At 44.1% G+C, this 27,827-nt stretch overlaps 1 protein-coding gene across 10 annotated transcripts in view; it reads left to right on the plus strand.

The window, feature by feature from the left end:
* Positions 1-27,827, plus strand: part of Fat1 (FAT atypical cadherin 1) — a 122,878-nt gene that overhangs the window by 76,505 nt on the left and 18,546 nt on the right. For 7 of the 10 annotated variants that reach the window (XR_004109910.1, XM_031339635.1, XM_031339641.1 and 4 more), the window contains exons 4-16: positions 702-763; positions 3,047-3,376; positions 3,618-3,828; positions 5,212-5,280; positions 6,221-6,360; positions 10,847-11,122; positions 11,276-11,486; positions 16,561-20,628; positions 21,163-21,359; positions 23,070-23,223; positions 23,931-24,164; positions 25,235-25,624; positions 27,334-27,548. Coding sequence is in view for 9 of the 10 variants with exons in the window: in XM_031339635.1 (XP_031195495.1) it covers positions 702-763; positions 3,047-3,376; positions 3,618-3,828; positions 5,212-5,280; positions 6,221-6,360; positions 10,847-11,122; positions 11,276-11,486; positions 16,561-20,628; positions 21,163-21,359; positions 23,070-23,223; positions 23,931-24,164; positions 25,235-25,624; positions 27,334-27,548 (6,557 nt within the window). In the remaining variant the exon portion in view is untranslated. The remainder of the gene's footprint in view (positions 1-701; positions 764-3,046; positions 3,377-3,617; positions 3,829-5,211; positions 5,281-6,220; positions 6,361-10,846; positions 11,123-11,275; positions 11,487-16,560; positions 20,629-21,162; positions 21,360-23,069; positions 23,224-23,930; positions 24,165-25,234; positions 25,625-27,333; positions 27,549-27,827) is intronic. The other 3 variants (XM_031339639.1, XM_031339643.1, XM_031339642.1) reach the window with 1 other exon arrangement.

Consider the following 27,827-nt stretch of genomic DNA (forward strand, 5'->3'; position numbering starts at 1 on the left):
TTGATAATATAATCAAAGAAATGGGGAGTACAGAGTGGGCATCATGTTCTTATTCTCTTATTATAAATTAACTGACTGTTGTTGAAGCAATACTATCTGAAATATTTTATTTTTTATTTTATTAAAGATTTATTTATTTTATATATGAGTATACTGTAACTCTCTTCAGACATACTAGAAGAGGGCCTCAGATCCTATTACAGATGTCTGTGAGCCCATCATGTAGTTGCTGGGAATTGAATTCAGGACCTCTGGAAGAGCAGTCAGTGCTCTTAACCACTTAGCCATCTCTCCTGCCCCTTATTATTATTATTTTTTTAATAACAATTCTTCATTTGAAGATAGATGACCAGAAGATGGTAAGTTACAGGTTTCTCATGGTTCCTTTTCAGTCTAGTTCTAGGGCTGAATTCACCATTTATCTTAACTCTGGAGCAGGTATTAGAGATACAGGTAAAGATTAAGTTCTGGGTAACTTCATTTTACCTTTAAAATTCTATTCTGACCGAATGTCTTACGACCAGGAAATGTAGCTGATTTGAGCTTTTCCCTTCCCATAATAGTTCTGTCTTTTGCCCAACGTCTCCAAGAGTCATCAGAGCAGGAAAGTGCCCAGCATTCCTGTGGCTCCTAAGTAAACTAATCAGCTGTACTGATGGATGGTATTTTGTTAGGATCAATAAATGTCCACTCTTTTCCAGGTCTCATCACCACCACGTCGAGGAAGCTGGACCGAGAACAGCAAGATGAGCACATTCTAGAAGTAAGTCGTGCTTTATTTCTAACTAACTCCCTAAGAACACCCTCAGGCCTGCCGCCTGCTGTTCATAGCTGCTGATGTTCCGTTATGAATAGCTCCCACCCCCAATCTCACTGCATCCTCAGGGGAAAGGAACTGAGCTCTGAGTACCTTCTGAATTTTATACTTGGTTTACCTGTGCCCCTTACACAGATGTACAAACACGCTTGTAAACAAAGCCGTTTGAATTTTATTTGCAGATATTTTTCTCTGTACTTTCCGTAGACTTCTCCCGGCTGTGCCTTTAAGTTGCATTTATATAGACCAAGCCTAACTATTTAAACGGTGTGTTGTTTATTTCCAAGTGGTTTTACACTTAAATCATTTGCGTTAGCGGTACACCGGAATTTGTTTGTAACCTAAAGAAGTTTTCTTAAAAATATCAAATGTCAAAGGAGGTGGAAGGGGAACATTTCCTCTTTGAAAACATCTTGGTTAATTTAAGATGTTTCCGCACTAACTCCATTTTGGTGTTTACCCCGTTTTGGTTGGAAGCCAATAGTTTGCAGAATTGGTGGAGGGAGTGGTTTGAAGGACACAGGTAGCCTGTAACTTAGAGATGAACAGGGGCAGCCACCTTCGGAGACAGGGCACAGCAGAGCAAGCCCTGCTTCTGTGAAGTTTCTCGTCGGATGCTAATGTTCACGAGTAGAGCCAGACATAGGGTCAGGTGCTTTCATTATTTGTGAGCCGACTGTGTGACACGTCCAAACCCTTTTAACAGCGTGGCTTGTAGAGAAAATTCTAAATGGTGACTTGCAATTTCTTTTTCAAAAGAACTTATTCCTGCTGTCTGTTCAATTTCATCTTTGGTCAAAATAGCCTACGTTATTAGTAAAATATTTCTTTTTAAGCCTGCATGTGCATGTGCGCGCATGCACACACTCGTGGGTTGCCAGTTGGTTTCAGAGCCACCGCGTCTTCCTAATAGTAATTCTGACCGGAGTCGAGTTTTCATTTATAGATTGTGTGGCTCCCTTGAATTCATTTTCTTTATTACAGAGCAGGGCTTTGAATTTTCATTCAGTTACTACAGAAATTGGCCCAGGGAAAGGATGGATGCCGGAGAAAGCAGGCATGCGGAGCCTCAGGCTGCTGTGCGCTCATCTGGGGTTGATCCCCTCTCTCTCCGGTTGTAACTTCAGGTTTCACAGAAGTTCTCCACCTACTGTAGAACACTGTTTCGCAGGAAGTGTCAGAAGCCACTCGGAAGGCGCTGTAAGGCACCTAAGGGCTTTGTAGACAGTGCTAAGGCACTGACCGGAAAGATGTGGAAGGCATTTGTGTACAAGCCGTGTGTCTGTCATTCTTTGGTGTCTGTATTTGAGGACCAGCTGGTGTCAGTTTGACGGCCTCTGAGAGGGGAGTCTATTACTTCAAACGCTGGAAAAGCTATTCGTTGACACGGGATTTAATGAAACGTGTGGTGCCCAGGGTTTGGTTACATTTCTTCTCCAGTTTTCCCCTTCTGTACGGGTCACCTGACATGTGACATGCAGCAAGTGTTCAGCGGAGCTAACACTAAAACAATCATTTTGTTTTATCCTGGAAAGGGTTGGGAACATAAACCTTGTACTTCAGTGTGCAGCAACTCTCTGACAAGCCCCCTAACGATAGACTCGAAATTTTATTACTAGGGTTCACAACTACCAAGTTTCCAAAAGAACACACTTTCATGAACAATTTTATTCCCTCAACGTTTTTAGTATTTTCCGTTAATTTAGGAGGAGGCGGAGCTTGAGTGAAAGAAGTCCTGACCAGGGCCATTAGTTTTCACACACACACACAGCTGTAAATGTGAATTTTCAAGGGTGATACTGACTCGGGCATAGCAAGTAGTTTAGTATCAGATACCCGAGCACATGAATAACCTAGAAGCAAGTTACTTTACATTGCTTTCTCTTTTTTTTTTCCTGAAAACCTTATGTGATACAATGGGCTTAAGAGTTTGTTCATATTCTTAAGCATTTAAAATGTCACAAGAAAATTATCAAAGTCATGGTTAGTATTCAACCTGCAATATTTAAATTTGTAATAAGTAGCATACACTTTGAAATATTGCTGCAGCATACGTCACAGAAAAAAATTTTTTAAAATGGCAGTCTTTCAATGTGGTATGTTGTCTTCGAGTACGCGAAGGGAATATTTGAAGAGGACGTAGAAATGTCCAACATCTCTTTCATTAACCTAAAAACACTCAGTTTTTGGTACTCTATCACATTGTTATCTCTTACCTTTACAACCCAGGTTACCGTGACAGACAACGGTGCGCCCCCCAGGTCCACCATTGCCAGAGTCATCGTGAAAATCCTCGATGAGAATGACAACAGGCCTCAGTTCCTTCAGAAGTTTTACAAAATTAGGCTCCCGGAGCGAGAAAAAGTGGACGGAGACCGGAGCACGAAGCGCGAGCCTCTGTACCGCGTCATAGCCACGGATAAGGATGAAGGGCCCAATGCCGAGATCTCCTACAGCATCGAGGAAGGGAACGAGCATGGCAGGTTTTCCATCGAACCCAAAACGGGAGTGGTCTCGTCCAAAAAGTTCTCTGCGGCCGGAGAATACGACATTCTTTCCGTGAGTCCAGTTCCTAGCTTCTCTGTTGAGAAGGTGGCTTCAGTGTTGTCACCTGACAGACAGACGGACGTTTGGGGAATGCAGGTTTATTTTCTTACCAGCTCTTACCCCAACAAGTATGGCCATGAAACTCCTATTCCTGTAAGCATTGTGTCTGAGTTTGGAGTATCTGACACTTACTCAGTAGGCGATCAAACTTCAGTGATTTGCTCTTTTTCATCTCCCCGTTCATATTTTATAGATTAAGGCGATTGACAACGGGCGCCCCCAGAAGTCGTCCACCACCAGACTCCATATTGAGTGGATCTCCAAACCCAAGCCGTCCCTGGAGCCTATTTCATTTGAAGAATCAGTTTTTTCATTTACCGTAATGGAAAGTGATCCAGTGGCTCACATGATCGGCGTGATCTCAGTTGAGCCCCCTGGCGTGCCTCTGTGGTTTGACATCATCGGTAAGTGGTGCTCTTCGTAGCTCTTGTCATCCTCCAGTGGGTTACTGACAACCTGATGTGGTTTTCTCATTTTTGTTCACATATTAGAATGTGAATTTGGGAAAAGGTCTAGAGGTGAAGAATTTCCTTAGACTGCAGTGGTTTGAAATCAGCAAAAGATCTCACAACATAAATTCAAATAAGTACTCCTGGGTGAAGAAATGGTTCAGCAGAGGAGAGCTGGGTGACTCTTCTAGAGGACCCAGCTTAGATTTCAGAACCCACATGACAGTTTACAGTCTGTAACACCAGTTCCAGGGAATCTGGTGCCCCCTTCTGGCCTCTGTGGTCACTGCATGCTTGTGAGATGGCTGTCTGCAGATTAACACACAATGGAAGAACATCCATACACATCCAAAACTTTAAAAGAATAAACACTAAATAGCCATCCAGTCAGTTAACACGTTTACAAAATTTGTTTTTGGACATACACAGGTAGTTTTAGGAACTTAAATGTTTTGGATCATTTTCTCTCTCTCTCTCTCTTTCTCTTTCTCGCTCTCTCTCTCTCTCTCTCTCTCTCTCTCTCTCTCTCTCCCTCACACACACACACACACACACACACACACACAGAGGCATCAGAAGCATGCTATTATTTGTGATTATATGCAATGCTTACTGTTGACTCTAGCTTCTTTGTGTTATTTACCTCATTTTTTCAGGAAGCTTCATCCTCCTCTAAAATATACATGCTTAAGTCAGCATTTTTGTTATTTAATGAACGCATAATTCCCCAGTTTGCTTTTTATAACTCTGAAGCTCACACGGTCCCCTGTGCGTCCCACCCACTCTTCGGCAAGCTGGCTCTCTGCCGCTACCCCACACACTCGGCCTTGTTTTCCTTTTTTAACCTTGAGACAGGATTATATGAAGTTGCTCAGGGTGGCTTCAAACTTGTTACACTTCTGCCTCAGCCTCCTGTGTTAGCTGGGATCATAAGCATGGGCTGTAGAGACTAGCCTTCGCTTTCCCCCAACCCACCCCCCACAACATTTTAATCACAAGGAATACTTGATGAACCAAAAGTGTGTTCGCAACCACAGTCTCGAGTTAGAGCTCAGCCACTTCCGTCTGCTCTTAGCTGTACTGGCTCCCCTGTGTGAAATGGTTATCTCTGAAGCCACCCTGACAGTTGTACTTGAAGGGGAAATGACCAGTGCCATAGCTAACCATAACCTCGACGTTAACCTTTACCTTCCCCTTTCTCCCATTTCCGGATTAGCCATCTTCCGTTGTGCCGGATCAGACTTTGTTTTCCTCCCTTACTGGTGGGAACCGGTTTGATTGACTGTTGTTCTTCTGTGCTTGCTTTCCATGCTTGCTTGCTTCCTTTGGCTGTGCCAGGAGATGCGCTTGCTAGAGAAGCGTTTTACATCTTTCAGCTGACTTGTGAACCGAACTGTACAGCAGAAGGTATCTGCTGAGATCGCATAATTGGGCACGTGATTATGAGATCAGAAATCAAAGCATGGATTTTGTTTCCAGAGATTTTTCCCACTCCCCCTCCCACCATGGTTCATTTCCTAGTGAATGCATGACTACCCATCCCAGTCACAGACATGTTCATTTTTATTTTAACTTGTTCCTGCATCAATAGTTTCTAGTTTGATTGATTGATTGATTGATTGATTGATTGGTTGGTTGGTTGATGATGATGATGATGATGTGTGTGTGTGTGTGTGTGTGTGTGTGTGTTTTGTTTTTGATTTAGCCATAGGATTTCAACGCGACATTAAGCCTTATCTCCATTCCATTTCATTTCATAATGTATCTCAATTTCCGTAAGAGATTTGAACAGAGTTTTGTTTAGGATATAATTGGGGGTATATCGGGATAGTATTAGTGGGACAAGGAATCCTTCTTCTGAAAGTGGTTTTAAGGAGTTCGTAATAGGTCTGATTCAAGTTAACCTTGACTGTTTTTTTCAGAATTAGTGTGTGTTTTCAATAGTCATTCCTAGTGTAGTATATTCAAAATAGTATAATTGTTTTTCAGTCATGAAAACTATATGGTCAGTGAGGTTTTCATAACGCTGTACAAACTTTAACAATGGCCAAAAAGTCAGGAGTGACTGACAGGTTGTGCCAGCAGGCCTCTTTGCTCATGGGGCTGCTGTCTTAGCTCTGGGCCTCCCTCACCTTAAAGTCCTGTGTTTCTCTAAAGCTCTCTACAGAGCTGGCTGGCCATTCTGACTTTCCCTGCCTTTTGAAACCACAGTTCCTTGAAGTCCCTTTGATTATTGTATTGAAAGTCCATTTTCCTGGCCATTACGTATCAGAAAGCCGTAAAACACATGGCTGATCTTTACTGTGTGATTCGCTCTAGCACTTCTGTTTGTCCTCATTTCATCTAGGTGGCAACTATGACAGCCATTTTGATGTGGACAAGGGCACCGGAACCATCATTGTTGCCAAGCCCCTTGATGCAGAACAGAAATCCAGCTATAACCTCACTGTGGAGGCAACAGATGGGACCAACACGATCCTCACGCAGGTAAGGGAACGCCAGTGTGACATGTCTGTCAGAGGTACCAAGAGATGACCTCACGGCAGGACGCGCACACAGCATGGGCGGTTGTGTACTGATGTACACACCATGAGACCTTATTTACGGACAGGTAATTTGTTAGTGCAAATCCCTGATGGGGTTTTGCCTTATGCTTAGCAGTCTCAATAAAAACTTCGGTAAGAAACTTAAAGCCAGGCCCACCCTTACCATTTTCCCTGGCAAAGCGTTCTTACCTCTCACGGTTAAGCTGTGTGGATAGAGTTTTATCACGGGATGCATTGTATACATCATTTTCTTGATGTTCTAATATCCTAAGTTGCTGCTATGATCCCTCCCTTCCATTCTGTCTCGCACCTGTTTCATCATATAAGCCCAAGCTCACGGAAGCTGCAACAACAATTCCCTGTTCATGCTTAGATGTTGCTATCTGGGAATCAATAGCTGGCTAGATTTCTGGTTTTCAAATGTTAAAACCCTGTAAGTTAATGGAAGTTTCTGTTTCAAAGGAATTCTCTTTGATTCTTAGTACTGGTTGTCTAGAATGATGTTCCTGGGTGACTAGTAATTGTGGGTTTTAGGAGGAAGCCTTCATTCATTCATTCATTCATTCATTCCCTCATTCACGAGTGCTTGTTGAGTAATTGTATTACATCACATGTTTCCTTGGAGGCAATAGGTGGTAACGGACCCAAGTCCCGTTCTCTTGGCCCTGAGTTTAGGATGGCAGATACCAAAGGCTTGTGTGTCACTTAACTATCCCTAAGAAAGCCTAAGCTTAGAGACTGAGATGCTTCGGAATGCTCGTTTTCCATCTTTAGATTATGCTCTCTGAAATCTTAAATGAGACCAGTCATCTCCTGACAGCTAGTTACACTGAAGTTTAAAAATTACAGTCTGGGATGTGTGTTCAGTTAATAAGTGACTAGGCAACTTAAGGGTAGCTGTAAAAATGTTTTACTCCTTTCTCCAAACACTTGTGATTTGCACGTATGTAAGAGTGGTTTTGTGTGCTGTGGCGCATGCTTTGGGGTCATTTTGAGTTGCCGTGTGGAGGATTCAGTGCCATTTTGCCATTTCTGATTTGGTCGTTGCTCTTCTCGTTGAAGTGACAAGCAACGGAAATCGATTTTCTCATCTTGAAATTAAAGCCCCTGATGGTAAAAAATAAAATAAAATAAAAAATTACAGTAAACTTTAACAGTCATTCTTCAGGAGACTTACGCAGTCCCTGTGCACAGTCTACTTCACATGACTGGTCAGAAGAGTTTGGGAGAGCTTGGAGATGGCCCTCCACGACAGCCTTCCTCATTGCCACAACCATGTCTCCACATGGTGACTTTACCTCATTAGGACATAATTAGTCACGTGCCCAAACCTCACTTTTATTTAGCGTGGTTGGGCGCCTAGTATGAGATTTTGATATACATTACTAAAATTCCCCTGAAACACAGGAGATTAATCAGTGTCCCTTTCTTTCGAATTCCAGGGCAGTGTTTATAGCCCTGTGACTTACTCTGGAGCTCACTGGGAGAGTCCTGACAGTATCCCAAGGGATCGCTGGCACGGAGAGGTTGTGGGAACATGACAGAACTGTGACAGAGCCCAGGCTGCCCTGGGGTGTCGGGGACAAAGGGAGCAGGCGGTAATTAGGTTTAGGTTTCTGTCTGGGGCTGTGCACAAGGAGATAGAGATCTGCAATGGAGTAGGGTGTATCCTGTGAAGAGACTCCCGGGCACCTGACCTGTGCTGATAAGTCCTGGAGCACCGGTCGGATGCAGCTGCATTGGTGACAGTCGAGAACTCTTGGAGCAGCTTTGTGCTAACAGGTCCACAGCACAGGTGCTGGGTGTAAGAGGGTTTGGGAGATTTCCCGTCAGACCCAGGAGAGGAGGAAGGGAGACATGGCGGATGCCACTGTTCTGGGCACACAGCTTCATCTTTCTGTGTTCTGGGCACACAGCTTCATGCTTCTGAGTTCTGGGCACACAGCCTCATCCTTCTGTGTTCTGGGCACCCAGCTTCATCTTTCTGTGTTCTGGGCACCCAGCTTCATCTTTCTGTGTTCTGGGCACACAGCTTTATGCTTCTGAGTTCTGGGCACACAGCCTCATCCTTCTGAGTTCTAGGCACACAGCTTCATGCTTCTGAGTTCTGGGCACACAGTTCCATCCTTCCGCTCAGGTAGGGTGCTCCCCATCAGGACAATATTGGGTCCTTTTTCTTTCTGTCCCTTGCCTCTCCAGATAACTTACAAATCCAGCTGCTTTCTTTTCTTTTTAGTTTATTTTGTAAGACAGGGTAGGGGTAGGAGTGGTGCTGGAGCAGCTCTACTCTTAATATGTTTTCTTTCTCTTTCTCTGGAACGTTGTGCTCATTACTTCTTTCCGAGCAGGCAGTCTGGTTTGAGACTTGTCTCCACCCCTTCCTCCTGTGCAGGGACAAAGATCAGGCCCCTCTGCTTCCACTGCCACATCGGGGAAAGTGAGGGTACTGCTGGCCATCTTCCCAGTTCTTCGAAGGGTCCCCAAGGGGGATGGCCCAGGGGGCTTGTTCTTCATGCTGTACTGCCTGTCCCTAGGGTGTACTCACACGACACAGACATCAAACAGCATCCCCGTGCAGGCTCCTGACCCCACGCCTCAGCCACTCCACGTACTTCCCTGTCTCTGGTCCCTGAAACCCTACCTGCTACAAAAATGATCCCCTAGACGGAGGCAAGGGAGTGAGGTGTTTCCTCCGGTTAAGAGCTCTGAAGTGGACAGGGTGGCTAACTCTCCATCCTGGCTCGGAGCTTGAGGCTGCACATATTCAGTTCTATATTCATCCTGATCTTTTGTTCTTCTGGGTCCAAGCCTTTCCAGTTTCTAATAGATAGGTCTGGATCCTTAACTTTGACTTTCCTGGCTGACCATCTTCTTCCCAGAACACCTTGCTTGCTTTGGAAGGTCCCAGCCAGCCTCTGGACTTTAGAAGGACTCATCTTACTTACAGTGTGCTCACAGGTTTTTCACTCTGTAGAAATAGGACATTGCCCATGGAGCTTGAAAGTGTAATGGGGACAGTTACTCCTATACGCTTGCTTTTTAACTCTCAGACCTCGTGGGAGAGAGCTGAGCCAGTGCTCGGTTGGCACGCTTCTCACGAGTTACCTTGTCAAAACGGGTTGCTGATTTTTTTTCAGCCTTCTTTAGTAATGGTTAACCGAACCTGCTGGAGCAGCATCAAACCCCTGCCTAGTTCCTCCCTCATGCACCATGGTCAACTTAAGTTTTAAATTTGTAAACAGACCGTGATCTGATTTATAAAAGAACTTTCCTTTTACAGCTGTGTGTGCCTCATGGGTCCTCTTTAATCTTAAAAAGTGAGTCATAAGTAGTTTCAAATGGAAACATACCGTTCACATACAATTTTTTTTTGTGTGTGTGTGTGGTTTGGTAAATGAATTTAGTGTTCACATGGAATGAGTGTGAACATGCGTCCTTTGATGCCGTGGTGTTCTTTGGGGACACTGGTACAGTCTCATGAAAATACTGTCTGTGGGTGAGTGCTGAAGGCTGTAGTTACCTGGCATTGCTAAAACTTTGGCTTCTTGTTCCTCTTAAATTAACAAATCCCTGTGTTGTGTAGGAGCCAGTGGAGCTCAGCTTTCTTGTTCATAAACTATAAACTGTGTTTTATGATTGGTGCTGATTTTCATCATGCCCTGTCCACCTATGTCACTTCTTTCCAAAAAATTAATCACCTGTCAAGGTAAATAGGGTTTATTTCCAATTATGACTAAGTTTTTTGACATCTGTCTTTTTGCTCTAAAGCTGTCATTGTATGTCACCATATTTACAGGAGTTTTTCTTTTCAACCTTTTAAATTACTGTTAGGAAAGAAACATTCACTACTCATATAGGTTTTGAAGTCACAGAAATATAACTTAAAAGCACATGTCCTTGCCTTAGCGGCCATGGGGTTTCTAACCCCAGCTCATAACTGCCCAATCACTGAATTGCATCTTCAGCCATTTCTAGTTGCTCCTTTGTATTAATTACTTATTAGGAACTTGGAGTCTGGGAGATTAGAATGAGAAATTTAGGTAGTGTTACTAGCCCTCTCACTGGTGTAAATCTAATGTAGGAAATGGTTACACTGTAATCCCGGCAGAGTAAACTCCAAAACCTTTCCATGAGTTATCGCCAATGCTCTCATGTAGACCTATGAGAAATTAGCCTGTATTTCACAAACGATTTTCAACTGCAATCTGAATTCTATCTCTATAGTTCTTGATAAATATTAAGTAAACAGTATGCCAAAGATAGCTATAGGCACTCTCTTTGATTCTAGATTTTTGTTGCTTTTCTTTCTTGTGTTCATATTTAGTCTGGCTCAATGGCATTTTTCCAATGTGTATGTTAGTATTTTTAAGTACTAAAACACAATTATGAGTATATCCTTATGTGAGTGTCTCTGTCACTCGTTCTAGGTACTCATCAAAGTAATAGATACCAATGACCACCGCCCCCAGTTTTCTACATCGAAGTATGAAGTCACTGTTCCCGAGGACACAGAGCCAGAAACAGAAATTCTGCAGATCAGTGCAGTAGATAGGGATGAGAAAAACAAATTGATTTATACTCTGCAGAGCAGCATAGATCCAGCGAGTCTCAAGAAATTCCGCCTCGACCCTGCAACAGGAGCTCTCCACACTTCTGAGAAGCTTGATCATGAAGCCATTCACCAGCACGTTCTCACAGTCATGGTGCGTAAGGGGCCCGTTACCCTCACGTCTCTCTTTTTGACTGGCAGGTTTCTTGTGATGGAATTATAATTTTATTGTTGTTATTTTTAATCCACAAGAAAGAAGAACCCCAGTAGAGTAAACAACATGTTGATTTTTTTTTTTCACCCCCAGGTCCGGGATCAGGATGTCCCTGTGAAACGCAACTTTGCCAGGATCATTGTCAATGTCAGTGACATGAATGACCACGCTCCGTGGTTCACCAGTCCATCCTATGAAGGGCGGGTTTACGAATCGGCAGCCGTGGGCTCAGTTGTGCTGCAGGTTACAGCTCTGGACAAAGACAAAGGGAGAAATGCTGAAGTGCTCTACTCGATTGAGTCAGGTAATTCTGAAGCAACGGAGTCTTGTGTTTGTGCTTGAAAAGTGTATCTTGCATTTTCTAAAATTACTTCTAGGTGTTGAAGCATATTTCCACATAGCACTGCAAAAATGGATTAAATCTTTTTTTTTATCTACTGTTTAATGTATAAGGCAAAAGGGATTTAGGAGAAAAAAAAAAGCTCTGCCAAGGAGCAAAGAAAAAGTCCTAATAAGCTTGAGTGTCAAGAATTCCGGGGCTTGCCAGTATTAACATAAATTAAGACTGATAAATCCTACAGGGGTGGGGGAACTTTATTTTTCTAATTCTGTATCTTTTTGGATTCATCTTAGGCTCTTAAACTAGTCAGAAAAATTCTGGCTTAGTAATTCAACATTTTAATGAGAGCATTTTCTCTGGCTCAGAAATGCCAGGAGAGTGTGATGTCTCCCTGTGTTGAGTTAATTCTCAGAGAAAAAGGGGGTATCGTGCTTTTTACGCCTTGCAAGCTAGCCCCCACATTCCTTTTAACAGTAGACTATCATGCATAGAATCTGGCTGTTGAAACAGGCCACAGAGTGGTTGCTTCTGGGACGGGGGTGGGAGTGGAGGGTAGGGGGGTGTCGCATTGGCTAGAGGTAGCACAGAGATAGCCCAAGCTAGGAAGGTAAACTGAGCCTGGGCCAAGGAGTTCAAGAATAAAATCAGGGAAGAGCCCCACAGTTGCCTGACAGGTTTTGCTCTTTCTTGGCTACTGTTGACTCTCCCATAGACTAAGGCATCTCTAGTCATGTGCGGTGCTGTGCAAGAGGTCTTCGTGCGTGGTCAGGAGGTAGGGCTCTCTGTGGGCCGCTTGTGTATGTGTTGAGAACGATTGTCCTGGGGAGCACATGTTCACCCAGTTAGGAATTCATTTGCACTGGGCCTTTCCTGATCCTGCTAAATACCTCCAAGTGTTGAGTCCGGAGGAGGTTTCAGTCTACCACTGTGCTGACAGTCATTGTCAGGAGAAGAAAGAGAGCCAGTTTCATGCTTCATTTTGTGAAATGGTTTTAGAGTATTCTAATCTACTGTTTTTCTTTAAGCCCAGAGCTCTACTTACTTGTATGTGGCCTCTGCTAGTTACTCCATGCATAGATTGCAGGTTATAGATCTCAGACTCTAAATCTGAGTATATAGGGAGCAGTTTTGACAAAAATACTTGCCAGTTTAATTTCTGTGCTGATTAAAATTCTTATTTCTTTACGTGTTGGGAAACTCACTTGTTTCTCTTAAAAGAAGCAGGTTGACTTTGTTATTTACAAATAATATTTTAAATATCGCCTGTGATTAGAGTGTTAAAATGAACTGTTGGGAGGTTATTGCCTTGGATGGATAAGGAATTTTTTTCCACTGCTTGAGAAATTCAGCAGTTAGAAAAACAGGGCATTCCATTCGTGCATGCCCGAGCATTTCAATGAAGAGACTTTGTCATAGACAAACTGACTGGGTTTATGTAGGCGAAATGTTCCACTTTCTGTTAGCTTTCACATAATTTTCAACAACTGGGTGGTTAAAATATGATTGTTGGTGTCTGAACGAAGGCATGTGCATTCTTTGAGTGTTTGTAATGACTGATGGGATTAGTAATTTGGTATTCTGAGAATGGAACTCTGTCTCTCCCCAAAGAATAGAGTAAGCGCCACTGGACTGTTCCCATGTGGGAAGGCTCTGGGACACAGCCTTCACAATGTAATGTGCTAAAAAACTACTTTTATAGGAAGCCACTACTATAAGAGTTCAGAATCATTTGTGTGTGTATGTGTGCACATGCACCCATTAAAATACAGTGAACTATAAGATGTTCATTTGTGTATGTATGTATACATAATCCCATTGGAATATAGTGAACTACAAAATGTGTGTGTGTGTGTGTGTGTGTGTGTGTGTGTGTGTGTGTGTGTGTGTACATATGCCCATCGGAACACAGTGAACTATCAAATGTTCATACTGCCTTTCATTTAACATTTATTTGTAATTAGCTGTTTCTAACTGGTATCTGATTGCATTTAATAAAGTTCAAGAGACTGGTTATTAATTTTACCCGTAACACTGCATGTTTAATTAGGAGAAATTTATTGAGCAATAGGTTTAGTTTGATTTGAAGTCTTCAGAGAAATAATTTAATGAAAAGGTATTTCTAGTGGTAACTGAGTTACGCACCAGAGACATCTAAGTGCCGTACTCTGGGTGGTATCGGCTTGTCTGAGAAGCAGATTAGAGTATTCCCTTCCTACTGTTCTTAGCCCTGAAGATGTGTAACCCTTGGTGAATCTACCGATTAGAATTGGCTTGGTTCCTTGGGTTTACAGTATAATGGCCAGGAAAGCTTGGGGGTGGGGGCGTCTACACGGCCAACAAATCCTCCCTGAACACAGGCCGTATCTCAAGCATAAGAGATGGGTTTCCCCTACAGCTTTCTCTTTCATGCTATCTAGTAAATGATCATGGCTTAAGGTCAATGTTGACTTGGTAGTCCAGATAATTTCCCCGTTGAAATGCAGACAAGAATGTAAAGTTCTACCAGCAAGCATAAATGGGTCAACACCACCCTGGTGCCAAGTTTGCTCGCTCCCTTATTTCCATTTATGGGAGCAAGCCTGTTATTTCAGGGCTTGGGACAACGCACCTGTTACCAGACGCTCACTTCTAGCCGTCGGCAGCCTGAGCTGCCTTCTGTACGCCTTACACTTTGTGTCTGCTACATACCTGTGTGAGCGGTACCCAACACCAAGTCACTTACTGGGCTCCTGTTGTACCATTTTAATATCAACAACAGGCTCAGTGTCCTCTTAATCCAATGCTAGGATACCCCAGATGATGATGTTTTTGAACTTAGCCTAGTGGATAAATAGTAAGAATGCTATACATACTATATAGAGGATTCAGGAGCTGGGTATGGTAGCATATAAGCATGGCCTTTTGGGAGGCTTGAGGCAGGAGGATTATGAGTAGGAGTCCAGCCTGAGATACATGGTGTTTTCTTGTTGAGCCTGAGCTATACAAAAACAAGAGCGAAACCAAAAAATAAATAAATAGGAGGAAAGAGAACACTGAAGAGGAAATGTATAATAAAGAATAAAAGTAGCCACTCTAAATAGGGAAGTAAGTGGGGAGTCTTTAGGCAGCGGCATTTGGGTAAACAAAGAATGAAAGCGTACATGGGTGACTGGAGAGATTCTGAGAATAGCCAGTGGAATATGGGGTCCCTGGCATGAGAGAAGAGCAGAGAGGATGTTGATCTGGCCAGGAGCTGAGAACACTGTAGTGCATCTTAACACTGCCTTGCAATGCTAAAGATGCTGATTCATTTCTTCATTCAAGGCCTAGGACCAATAAACTTTTACTAGCAAATAAGATTTCACTGTGAAAAATAAGACAAACACGTGCGGATGAATGGATATGAATGTTGCCAAATGGGCTGCTTTCCAAAACAGGCTGAAGAAAGCTGGGGGTCGGGGCTTGGGGGAGATAGAGTCACTTGCCAGAAAGGTGAACAGGTGGCGCCTGTCCGGCCAGGCCAGGCAGGTTTGGAAGGCGGGAGGAATGTGTAGGTAGAGGAAGAGAAGCATCTCTGAGGTTTGGTGCTTGCCTGAGGCACAGGAACAAGCTAGAATCGAGATGCTCCCAAATACAGACAGGCCCGGAAATCAGTGTCTGAGCAGCCTGGCAGAGGCCTGGGCCAAGGTTCAGCCCAGACCTGCAGGGTCTGGAGAAGCCCCGGCTTCCTCCCTGTTTCAAACTGCCTTGGGGCTTGGACACCCAGCCAGGCCAACCTAATGAAAACCAGACTGTGTCTGGCCTCAGGAAAAAAAAAATGTCATGGATTTTTGTAAAATGTATTTAATGAAGGAAATGAATGCTGTAGAAGAAGTGCTTCCTCTTAATGGGGAGAAAGAGGTCCTTGCTAATCCTCCGGTTGACAGATGACACTAAGTCGTCTGCTGGTGGTAAACCCAGGAAGAGGAGTGTGAGAAAAGTTCAGTGGCAAGTGACCCGAGCTGGGCCGCCAAGTGTTCATCTGGGAGGAGTGGATTCAGAGCTGTCTAGATGCTTAATTACGAAACAGAAAAGGGCCGGCGAGGATCCACGGAGGGGTAGAACCCCGAGACCCCTACGGTGCCCTTGCTCCACCCAGATCATGTAGAGAACTACTGGTCTCTTAGGAACTCCCAAACCTGTGGGGTTTTGAGGAGCTGGGGGAATCCTAAATCCGCGTGGGAGAGCCCAGGAAGGCCCGAGGAAATGCCAGCAAGGCCATCTGTCTTAGAGGTTTGCTTCTCAGCTGCATTAGCACAGTTGATGCTTGGAAGCAAACGGCTCCTTGCTGCGGAGGAGGCCGTTGTGTGCCACGTAAGCTGTTTTTTTGACTCTTGGCTGCTATCATCTATGTGGAAGCAGGGCTTCCACCCTTCAAGTGCTGACAGCCAAGCTCTGCCAGATGTCTCCCTGGAAGCGAATCCCCTCCACCTCGAGAGTCACCGACTAGATGATAAAGTCAGCTTGGGAAAGGTTAAGAAGGGAAGATTGTGGCCATCTTCAAAACCTTTGAAGGGCAACGGGCTACTGAAAATGGTTTCCCGGGTTCCCTAACTCCTTACAACATAAAACCCTCTGAAAGCCCCGTGTAAAATTTCTTAGGAAATTAAGAATTTCCCTCGTAAGTGGTAAGTGCTGATAAATTGATGCATCCAGCAGAGTTTCAACGTTCTGTTGGAAAACCCTTCATTGAATTGCTTTTTTGAGAGGAGAGCCATGTGTTTCTACAACACATTTTTTTCAGTTGAGCAGAGAGAGAGTTTTGGCATTAGACACAAAACAATATTTTTTTTTCTGTTCTTTGCTTTTCATATTTAACAGCCAAAATTCTGAACTGTTCAAATGGATTAAAAAAAGAAATAAATTGAATGTTTCATTTAATTGTTGCTATCCCCTTCCTTTCTATTTCAATTCAGGATGTAAGTTTTAAATATCTGTTTCTCTGCTATTTCTGTTGTCCTTGGTTTTTCTCTAACAGGTTTCTTTCTCTCTTTCTCTTTCATTTTTCTTGCCCTTCCAGGAAACATTGGAAATTCTTTTACAATCGACCCTATCTTGGGCTCTATAAAAACTGCCAGGGAATTGGACCGAAGTCACCAAGTAGACTATGATTTAATGGTAAAAGCTACAGACAAAGGGGACCCGCCGATGAGCGAAATGACCTCCGTGCGCATTGCTGTCACCGTCGCCGACAATGCCTCTCCCAAGTTCACATCCAAAGAGTACTCTGCGGAGATTAGTGAAGCTGTCAGAATTGGGAGTTTCGTTGGAATGGTCTCTGCTCACAGTCAGTCATCTGTGATGTATGAAATAAGAGATGGAAACACGGGCGACGCGTTTAACATCAACCCACATTCTGGAAGCATCGTCACTCAGAGAGCTTTGGACTTTGAAACACTGCCCATTTATACCTTGACAGTGCAAGGGACCAACATGGCCGGCTTGTCCACCAACACAACTGTGGTGGTGCATGTGCGGGATGAGAATGACAACCCGCCCGTTTTCACAAGGGCAGAATATTCAGGATTCATCAGTGAGTCAGCCTCCATCAACAGTGTGGTGCTGACAGACAGGAACGTCCCGCTAGTGATTCGGGCGACTGATGCCGACAGGGAATCCAATGCTCTGCTCGTCTATCAAATCGTCGAGCCGTCTGTGCACAACTACTTTGCTATTGATCCCACCACCGGCGCTATCCGCACGGTGCTGAGTCTGGACTATGAAGAAACACATACTTTTCACTTTACTGTCCAAGTGCACGACATGGGGACCCCTCGTCTGTTTGCTGAGTATGCAGCTAACGTGACTCTGCATGTGATTGACATCAACGACTGCCCCCCTGTCTTCTCTAAGCCGCTGTACGAAGCATCTCTTCTGTTGCCGACGTACAAAGGGGTAAACGTCATCACGGTGAACGCCACAGACGCCGACTCCAGGGCATTCTCCCAGGTAATATACTCCATCACCGAAGGCAACATCGGGGAGAAGTTCTCAATGGACTACAAGACTGGCACCATAGCAATACAGAACACAACTCAGCTACGAAGCCGCTATGAGCTGACCGTCCGCGCCTCCGACGGCAGGTTCACGAGCGTGGCCTCTGTGAAAATCAATGTGAAGGAAAGCAGAGAGAGTCCACTGAAGTTCACCCAAGACGCCTACTCTGCAGTTGTGAAAGAGAACTCCACAGAAGCCAAAATGCTAGCTGTCATTACTGCGATAGGGAACCCCATCAACGAGCCTCTGTTTTACCGTATCCTCAACCCAGACCGCAGATTTAAAATCAGCCACACTTCGGGCGTGTTATCCACCACTGGGATACCATTCGATCGTGAGCAACGGGAGACGTTTGACGTGGTGGTAGAGGTGAGTAAAGAACGGGAGCCGTTGGCAGTGGCCCACGTCGTGGTGAAAGTCACCATCGAAGACCAAAATGATAACGCGCCAGTGTTTGTCAACCTTCCCTACTATGCTGTGGTAAAGGTGGATGCTGAGGTGGGCCACGTCATTCGCTACGTTACGGCCATCGACAGAGACAGTGGCAGAAATGGTGACATAACCTACTACCTTAAGGAGCATCATGACCACTTCCAGATTGGACCCTCTGGGGACATTTCTCTGAAGAAGCAGTTTGAGCATGACACCTTAAATAAAGAGTACCTTGTCACAGTGGTCGCCAAGGACGGAGGAAGTCCAGCTTTCTCTGCAGAGGTTCTGGTCCCCATCACTGTCATGAACAAAGCCATGCCCGTGTTTGAAAAGGCTTTCTACAGCGCAGAGATCCCAGAGAACATACAGATGCACAGCCCAGTGGTCCATGTCCAAGCCAACAGCCCAGAAGGGTTGAAAGTGTTCTACAGTATCACGGATGGAGACCCTTTTAGTCAGTTTACTATTAACTTCAACACTGGGGTGATAAATGTCATAGCACCGCTGGATTTTGAGTCCCACCCAGCCTATAAGCTAAGTGTGCGGGCAACCGACTCGCTGACGGGCGCTCACGCTGAAGTGTTTGTGGACGTCATAGTGGAAGACATCAACGATAACCCTCCCGTGTTTGCGCAGCAGTCCTATTCCACAACCCTGTCTGAAGCATCTGTCATTGGAACGCCTGTCCTTCAAGTTAGAGCCACAGATTCTGACTCTGAACCAAACAGAGGAATTTCCTATCAGCTGATTGGAAATCAGAGCAAGAGTCATGATCATTTTCACATCGATAGTAACACCGGGCTCATTTCACTAGTGAGAGCTTTGGATTACGAACAGCTCCAGCAGCACAGGATTTTTGTAAGGGCTGTGGATGGAGGGATGCCCCCTCTGAGTAGTGATGTGGTCGTCACCGTGGATGTCACTGACCTCAATGACAACCCACCTCTGTTTGAACAACAGGTTTACGAAGCCAGAATCAGTGAGCATGCTGCTCACGGACATTTCGTGATGTGTGTGAAAGCCTGCGATGCAGATAGCTCGGACCTAGACAAGTTAGAATACTCCATCCTGTCCGGCAATGATCATAAAAGCTTTGCCATCGACAGTGAGACGGGAATTATCACGCTCTCAAACCTCCGCCGCCACACCCTGAAGCCATTCTACAGCCTCAATGTTTCTGTGTCTGATGGAGTTTTTCGAAGCTCAGCTCAGGTTAATGTGACTGTGATGGGAGGGAATTTGCACAGTCCCGTTTTTCACCAGAATGAATACGAAGTGGAGCTAGCTGAAAACGCTCCCTTGCATACCCTGGTGGTCCAAGTGAAGGCAACTGACAGAGATTCCGGTATTTACAGCCACATAACTTACCACATTGTAAATGACTTTGCCAAAGACAGGTTTTATGTGAATGACAGAGGGCAGATTTTCACTTTGGAGAAACTTGACAGAGAGACCCCAGCAGAGAAGGTGATCCCAATCCGTTTGATGGCTAAGGATGCTGGGGGGAAAGTTGCTTTCTGCACCGTCAATGTCATCCTCACAGACGACAATGACAACGCGCCTCAGTTTCGCTCAACCAAGTATGAGGTGAACATCGGGTCCAGTGCTGCCAAAGGGACATCGGTTGTCAAGATCTTTGCAAGTGATGCTGATGAGGGATCGAATGCTGATGTCACCTACGCCATTGAGGCGGATTCTGAAAGTGTCAAGGAGAACTTGGAAATCAACAAACTGACTGGCCTAATTACGACAAAGGAAAGTTTAATAGGCTTGGAGAATGAGTTCTTCACTTTCTTCGTCAGAGCCGTGGATAGCGGGTCTCCGCCCAAAGAATCTGTTGTTCCTGTCTATATTAAAATACTTCCACCAGAAGTGCAGCTTCCTAGGTTCTCAGAGCCCTTTTATACCTATGCCATCTCAGAAGACATGCCCATTGGGACAGAAATTGACCTCATCCGGGTAGAACATAGCGGGGTGGTTCTTTACACCCTTGTCAAAGGCAATACTCCTGAGAGTAATAGAGATGAGTTCTTTGTGATTGACAGGCAGAGTGGGAGACTGAAACTGGAGAAGAGTCTTGACCATGAGACCACTAAGTGGTATCAGTTTTCCGTCCTAGCCAGATGTACGCTTGATGACTACGAGGTGGTGGCTTCTATAGATGTCAGTATCCAAGTGAAAGATGCTAATGATAACAGCCCAGTTTTGGAGTCCAATCCATATGAGGCATTTATTGTTGAAAACCTGCCAGGTGGAAGTAGAGTCATCCAGATCAGAGCATCTGACCTAGACTCAGGAGCCAACGGCCAAGTCATGTACAGCCTAGACCAGTCCCAAGACTCGGACATCATCGACTCATTTGCCATTAACATGGAAACAGGCTGGATTACGACTCTGAAGGAGCTTGACCATGAAGAGAGAGCCAATTACCAGATCAAAGTGGTTGCGTCAGATCACGGTGAGAAGGTGCAGCTGTCCTCCACCGCCATTGTAGATGTCACCGTCACCGATGTCAATGACAGCCCGCCGAGATTCACAGCTGAGATTTACAAAGGGACAGTGAGTGAGGATGACCCTCCGGGTGGGGTGATCGCCATCTTAAGCACCACTGACGCCGACTCTGAGGAGATCAACAGACAAGTGTCATACTTTATAACAGGTAAAATGCTCAGGACAGACAATTTAGTATAAGATGAATCCATGTTATATGTAATATGCTAGGTGTAAGCTGAATTTAAAGGACTTTAAACAAAGCTGTTTTGGCCAAGACTCCTAAAATTTATTCCCTTTATACTTAGTATTGTAAATGTGATCTGAAGATACATCGCAAGCTACATTATGGCTTTTTAAATTTGACGTCCTTTAATGTTTGAATAGACATATTACATCTGCTTTTTTTTTTTTAAAGCTAATATGTAGTAATATGTGTAGGACATACTTGTAATTCTAGCTCAAAAGAGCTGAGGCAGGAGGATTCTATAAATTAGAGGCCAGCTTAGAATACAAAGCCACAGCGCCTGGAAACCAAAAGAAAAGCAAGTATGTATCAATTTTAATCATACTTTAACTAGTCTTAATCCCTTTAAACTATAATGCCATGCATTTTTTTGTATAATCTATTTTTCCCGTGGTTCTGCAATTCCCTTTCTAGTCCAGAGGCTTTGGCAATCACCTTCCTCCCTTAACTTCCTAGGAGGGGATGCCTTGGCACAGTTTGCTGTGGAAAATATGCAGAACGACTGGAGGGTGTATGTGAAGAAGCCTCTGGACCGGGAACAAAAGGACAGTTACCTTCTGACCGTCACGGCAACAGATGGCACCTTCTCTTCCAAGGCTAGAGTTGAAGTTAAAGTGCTCGATGCCAATGACAACAGTCCAGTTTGTGAGAAGGTAGGTATGTTTCCCTTAGGATTGTGTGTCACAGATGTAAGTCTCCTCATCCTTTCCATGGGACAGCCCTTGGAAAGATAACTTTCAAGTTAGTGTCAGAACTCACTCATGTGTTACCATTGCTTACCGAGTTGAGGTGGAGGAGAGTCACACGGCTAGGACTTGAGAATGCGTCGCCATGACTCGGGAGCATGCTATGTTGGTCAAGAACGTTGGTCTAAAATACTGTAAGATATGGGGTCTCTTACACCGGTGTCTGACTCTAAAAACGCTCTGGAAAGTTTTTATGAAAATAATCTCTTCATTTGATGATATAGTTGTTTCAGGGACGGGGAAACATCTGGCCAGCAGCTTCCCCTTGCACAGCACACATGTGCGTTAATGGACCATTTTGGTTGTTTATACCAGAGAAACCATTAGGTCAGTGAAATGGCTGCTGCTGCTGCTGCTGCTGGGCACAGTTGAACCTGGGCCCATGCAGGCGAGATGGCAGGCTGGAACTGGGCGATAAAAAGCCACCCAGCAGCAGAGCCTGGCTTAGCCTTAGCAGTTATGACCAGGAGTGTAAATTCAGAGCCTCAGCGTGTGAAGACTGAAGGCCGATGTGGGACTACTGACTTTGTTTGCCAGCAGTAGAGGAAATCTTAGCAGTGACTGGAGAGGATCCAGGCCAGTGGTGCACACCTGGTTTCCCGGTGTGTTTGGCTGAGGTCAGAGAATTACCACATGTTCTCAGAGAAGTAAGCAAAACTTTATCATCAGGGGAGGTAGCACTTCTGAGAGAGGAACAGTTAATCCCAACACGTATTTATATTTTTTAATGGGAGTGTTTGATGACAGTGATGGGCTATGTATCTCTTCTTTTATATATTACACTTTATATATGTATATTACAGTTATATAAAATATATGTATATATGTTTTTGTACATACTATCTTTGATATATGTGTTGTATCTATATTAAATCTTACCCCATTCATAATTTTTAAATATGCCAACTCTGCCTTAGATAATACTTTGTTTTGGGAAAATCTATCTTCCCTACATTAAGCTCATATTAGGAAGTAAGTGTAACAGTAGCATAATCTCTTTTCCTTATGTTCTATTTATGGCATGGCTAAGTGATAATTGGAACTGGAACCAAGTGTCCAACTGTGTGAGGATTCGGGCAGATGTGAAGAAAGAGAAAATGTGGCGTGGTAATAGGCATGCCTGAGCCTTTCCTAGTTCTGTTTTTTTTTTAACCCATCCCATGAAGACTGTTTAACTTGTAACTGCAGTTATTTGATTCTCTGTGAGGAACAGTTGGTTGTACACAGTCAATCCCTGCTCCTCAAATTAAGTAAATACAGTGTAACAGTTTATATATTTCCTCTAGTTTTAACATAAATTTGGGCTATTAACATTTTCTCATAAGAATTTGAATTAAGTATGAAACTGTTCAACAGCATATCATATTTTGTATCCTGTGGGTTACGTGTCAGGCCGGAGTCACGGAGGTGGGGCTGGTACCCGTTACAAGGCTCTTCCTTGTTCCCACATCTGTATTATAAGAACAATCATTTTAAAAGCTCTTGGAGTATAGACTCCAGTCCTTTCCCATGGTTTCCGTAGCCAGCACGAGATGATGTGTTTTCCATCGCCCCCTTGGCCGTCCTTGCTGACATTGAATGCTTCTGTTGTTAACAGCGTTGCTTAATGTCTTGTAGACCTCATACTCTGACACTGTTCCTGAAGACGCCCTTCCTGGGAAGCTGGTCATGCAGGTCTCTGCCACAGACGCAGATATCCGGTCCAACGCGGAGATTACTTACACTTTATTTGGTTCGGGTGCAGAAAAGTTTAAACTGAATCCAGACACAGGTAAGGATGGAATTTGGGGCTAATTTAGTAGTGTATTTCCTCTATGTGGGAGACATGAGGTCATGGACAAAACTGGAAATTACATTTTTTTTTCTTTCAACTTTTATTCTGAGGCTGTGGAAAATGATATCTTAGACATCTAAGCAGCAAGCTAATGTGTAAAAGTTGGGAAGAGATTAAAACAGGCAGCAGCACTTGTCACCTATTGGTCTTCAAGATTGAGAAGTTAAGCCGTGCAGTGGTGGCACACGCCTTTAATCCCAGCACTTGGGAGGCAGAGGCAGGTGGATTTCTGAGTTTGAGGCCAGCCTGGTCTGCAGAGTGAGTTCCAGGACAGCCAGTGCTATACAAAGAAACTCTGTCTTGAAAAACCAAAAAAAGAAAAGAAAAGAAAAGAAAAGATTGAAAAGTTAATATATTTTCTTTGAAAAAATACGCAGGGTCTATCTAAACATTTCTGCTTTAACTTGATAGTGTGTTTCCGAAACTTGTGAGCCTAAATTTGTAATTTGGCATTTTCTATAATGAAAATGATTCACATCTTCCATCTTTAAGCTTTTGAACTTGGTAAGGTAGTTGTTGATATTATTTTTCTCCAAATGAGAGTTGTTTAGATTTTGGAATTGTAGAAGAAAAAGAAAGTGACAGATAACTGCGGTTTGTATCTTGAGTCTCCAGGGTCCCCATTCATTTCTGTTCATCTCTAGGTGAACTGAGAACATCAGCCCTCCTTGATCGTGAGGAGCAAGCAGTTTATAATCTTCTAGTCAAGGCCACGGACGGAGGGGGCAGATCCTGTCAAGCGGCTATTGTGCTCACGTTAGAAGATGTGAATGATAACGCCCCCGAGTTCACTGCGGAGCCATACACCATCACGGTCTTTGAGAACACAGAGCCCGGGACACCGCTGACCAGAGTGCAGGCCACTGATGCAGACGCAGGTACCCTGAGGGAAGGAGATGCTCTCTGTCCTTGGGGTGTGCAAAAGGCTTTGGGGCCCCGTGATGGAATACACCCCACTGGAGTGTGGTTGACCTCTTTTCCTCGTGCACGTGGTGGGGCTCGGCATCGCTGTCTAGTAAGGATAACTTAAGCCATTTTTTGTGAATATTTAAAGTCCTGACAGTTGCATGCAGGGAACTCCCTGCTGCAGTGTAGCTGCGGTGTCTCCAAGGTGTTGTTGACACCGTGAACTGACAGCTCCTGACACCCATGTTGGGGATTGAACCTGCAGCTTTCGTATGTTGGCTGAGGTTCTTCCACTCAGGCCCCTTGAAGTGCTTTTTGGGAATAAGTCAGAGGTGCTGTTAAAGAAGTGACAGCATCATAGGAACATAACAAGCTAGTGCTATACTGCTAACGTTGTATAAATTTTCAAGAATATTTGTGAAGGAAATAAGTGCATACATTCAAACATTTTAATAGTGGGAGAATAATACCTTCTTGACTCATTAATACTGAAGATGTTTCTAAAAGTCACACTTAATAATTCTTTATTGGTCAAGTTAATTAACAAGTAGATTTTATTTTAGTAAGTCTTTATCGATTCCCACATATCGGGGATTAGGGACTCAAGGGCCCTATTCCTAGCTGAGAAGCTGCCGACCATGTAGTATGGCTTCTGTAGGAGGGAGAGCCAGTTTTCGTAAGGGTGCCGGCCCTGGTTGTTCATGCAGAGTCTTGGTGGATGACTCCACCCCTATGAGGAAAGGACAGCTCACGCTGGAGCTGGTGAGTTATTCTTTTAAAGAAAGAAAAAGAAAAAAGCATATGAAGATGGAAGGGATGCAGGAGTGGACCTAGGAGGAGCCAGGAGAAGTGGGGGTGAACGAATTAGTGAAGATATTACATCGAAAAAAAATCTTGGCTATTGTCATGATTTGAACTATATCTTTTGATTATATCTCTAATAGGTCTTTGAATGGTATCTGTTTGGATTATTATCATTTAAGAATGTCCTGCATTTTAAATTTCTCACCATGAAACCTGATAGGAGTTCATGTTTTGCCAGGGTTGAATCGGAAGATTTCCTACTCACTGATTGACTCTGCTGATGGGCAGTTCTCCATTAACGAGCTATCTGGAATTATCCAGTTGGAAAAGCATTTGGACAGGGAACTGCAGGCCGTCTATACTCTCACTTTGAAAGCAGTGGACCAAGGACTGCCAAGGAGATTGACAGCTACTGGCACAGTGATTGTATCTGTTTTGGATATAAACGACAACCCGCCAGTGTTTGAGTACCGTGAATATGGCGCCACTGTGTCTGAGGACATCGTCATCGGGACAGAGGTTCTCCAGGTGTATGCAGCAAGTCGGGATATCGAGGCAAACGCGGAAATCACCTATGCCATAATAAGTGGAAATGAACATGGAAAATTCAGCATCGATTCTAAGACAGGTAACCTTCCCTGTGAATGAGGCAGCCCTCAGTATGGAATGAGGGCTGCCTGGCACTTCATGTGGGAGTGCTCGGTGGGTGTTCCAAAGAGGTAAAACTCAGGTTCCCTTTCTGTTCCTTAGTGGGATTGAGAGCAGTTTGGAAACTGTCATACTCTGATTCTACATAGTACCTATTTTCTAGCATATCCACTGTCCACTGCAAGTTAATTTGGAAAACTGTTGACTCTCACTCAGACAGTTTAGTGATGATGCAAAGTACCCCAGTGTCTTAGTCAGGGTTTCTATTCCCACACAAACATGACCAAGAAGCAAGTTGGGGAGGAAAGGGTTTATTCAGCTTATGCTCCCACGTTGCTGCTCATCACCAAAGGAAGTCAGGACTGGAACTCAAGCAGGTCAAGAAGCAGGAGCTGATGCAGAGGCCATGGAGGGATGTTCTTTATTGGCTTGCTTCTCCTGGCTTGCTCAGCTTGCTCTCTTATAGAGCCCAAGACCTCCAGCCCAGGGATGGCACCACTCATGAAAGGCCCACCCCCTTTGACCACCAACTGAGAAAATGCCCCACAGCTGGGATCTCATGGAGGCATTTTCTCAAGGGAGGCTCCTTTCTCTGATAACTCCAGCTTGTGTCAAGTTGACACACAAAACCAGCCAGTCCACCCAGGTGTGCCAAGGCAGAATGCTTTGTGGTGATAACTCTGTGTAACTACTCATTTACTCCTGATATCAAAGGTACGTGGAGTGGCTTCCTCCTGACAGATGTTCCTGTACTGGTCATCTGTTAATTCCCTAAGTTGACTTCTTTACTAAACTCATTACATACATTAGTCAAAGGAGATTTGGATTCCACCGAGCCAGCAGCATTAAGGACCAACCATTACTAACTCCTGCTTTGTGAATAATGCTGGTGTAGTTGTGGTCCAAAATACATATTAGCTCTCAGGACATTGTAAAATGTAATTCTTTCAGGCTGTGCTTGGTTGAGTGTTGCATGTGACTATTTCTGATGAAGAATGGATGTCTAATGATTTTTAATGTATTTTTAATGTCATATAATACTTGTGGGACTTTTGTAGCAATTGTCCTTCCAAGTAGGGTAGACCAGGTTGAGCCAAGTGTTGTTACAAGTATTGTTAAGTCACTGGAGGATTTTATTCTATTTCTTTAATTGTTTATTGAAACCAGATCTTGGTGTGTTGTCCAGACAGGTCTTATATGCATATTCTTCTTGCCCCAGCCTCCCAACTGCCAGCATTAGAAGCACGATCCCAGGGTTCCCTTCTCAGGGGGCATATTTAACAAGACTAAGTGGAGAGCTACCTTAGAGCCTTCTTTTCAAAAGAACATTTATGACAACAATAACTGTAAGAAGGAAACCAAAAGGCACTGAATTGAATTTTTAAAAATGTATTCAAGTCTGTAGTGAACCATATCAGAGGACTAAAAGCTACCGCCATTTTAAAAGCATAGTCATTGAATGCAGAGATAGCATTATTTACTAATGTCACCAGGAATGTGGAGAAAATAAAGGAAGTAAACAAGGATGTTGGGTGGGTTAAAAAAGTCATAATTTCAAGATATTGAACTAAAGCAGAAGATGTACAAGTTATTTTTTTGCAATGAGAACTACGTGTGTTTAGAGATGTCAGCATTGTAATAAGAAATGGAATTGCCTCGTGCTGGATGTAATTCTGTCTCTGTATACAGGGGCCATATTTATCATTGAGAACCTGGATTATGAAAGCTCCCACGAGTATTACCTGACTGTGGAAGCTACTGATGGAGGCACGCCTTCATTGAGCGATGTGGCGACCGTGAACATCAATGTCACAGACATCAATGATAACAGCCCAGTGTTTAGCCAAGACACTTACACCACGGTGGTCAGTGAAGATGCGGCCCTTGAGCAGTCCGTCATTACAGTGCGTACCTTCCCTTACAGCTTGCCTCTTCTGGATCTTGAAGGAGCGATTAGAAAAGTCATTCTCATTCTTAACCTGGTTCTGTTTAAAATATGTTAGAGCGCTGCAGTTGTTCAGGCAGAGGACATGGCTCAGTGCTAGAGCACTCACGCTGTCCCCGTTGAGGATGTGTGAGGCCTCACCACTGCAAACCATGAAGGTCCCTGCTCCGCCAATTGGTGGCTTTTTCCATAACTGCTGTAAACAAACTAGCTGTTGTTTTCTCTGTCCCTTCCTCCG

The sequence above is a fragment of the Mastomys coucha genome, unplaced genomic scaffold (genome assembly GCF_008632895.1).
Source record: "Mastomys coucha isolate ucsf_1 unplaced genomic scaffold, UCSF_Mcou_1 pScaffold22, whole genome shotgun sequence".
Lineage (NCBI taxonomy): Eukaryota > Metazoa > Chordata > Mammalia > Rodentia > Muridae > Mastomys > Mastomys coucha.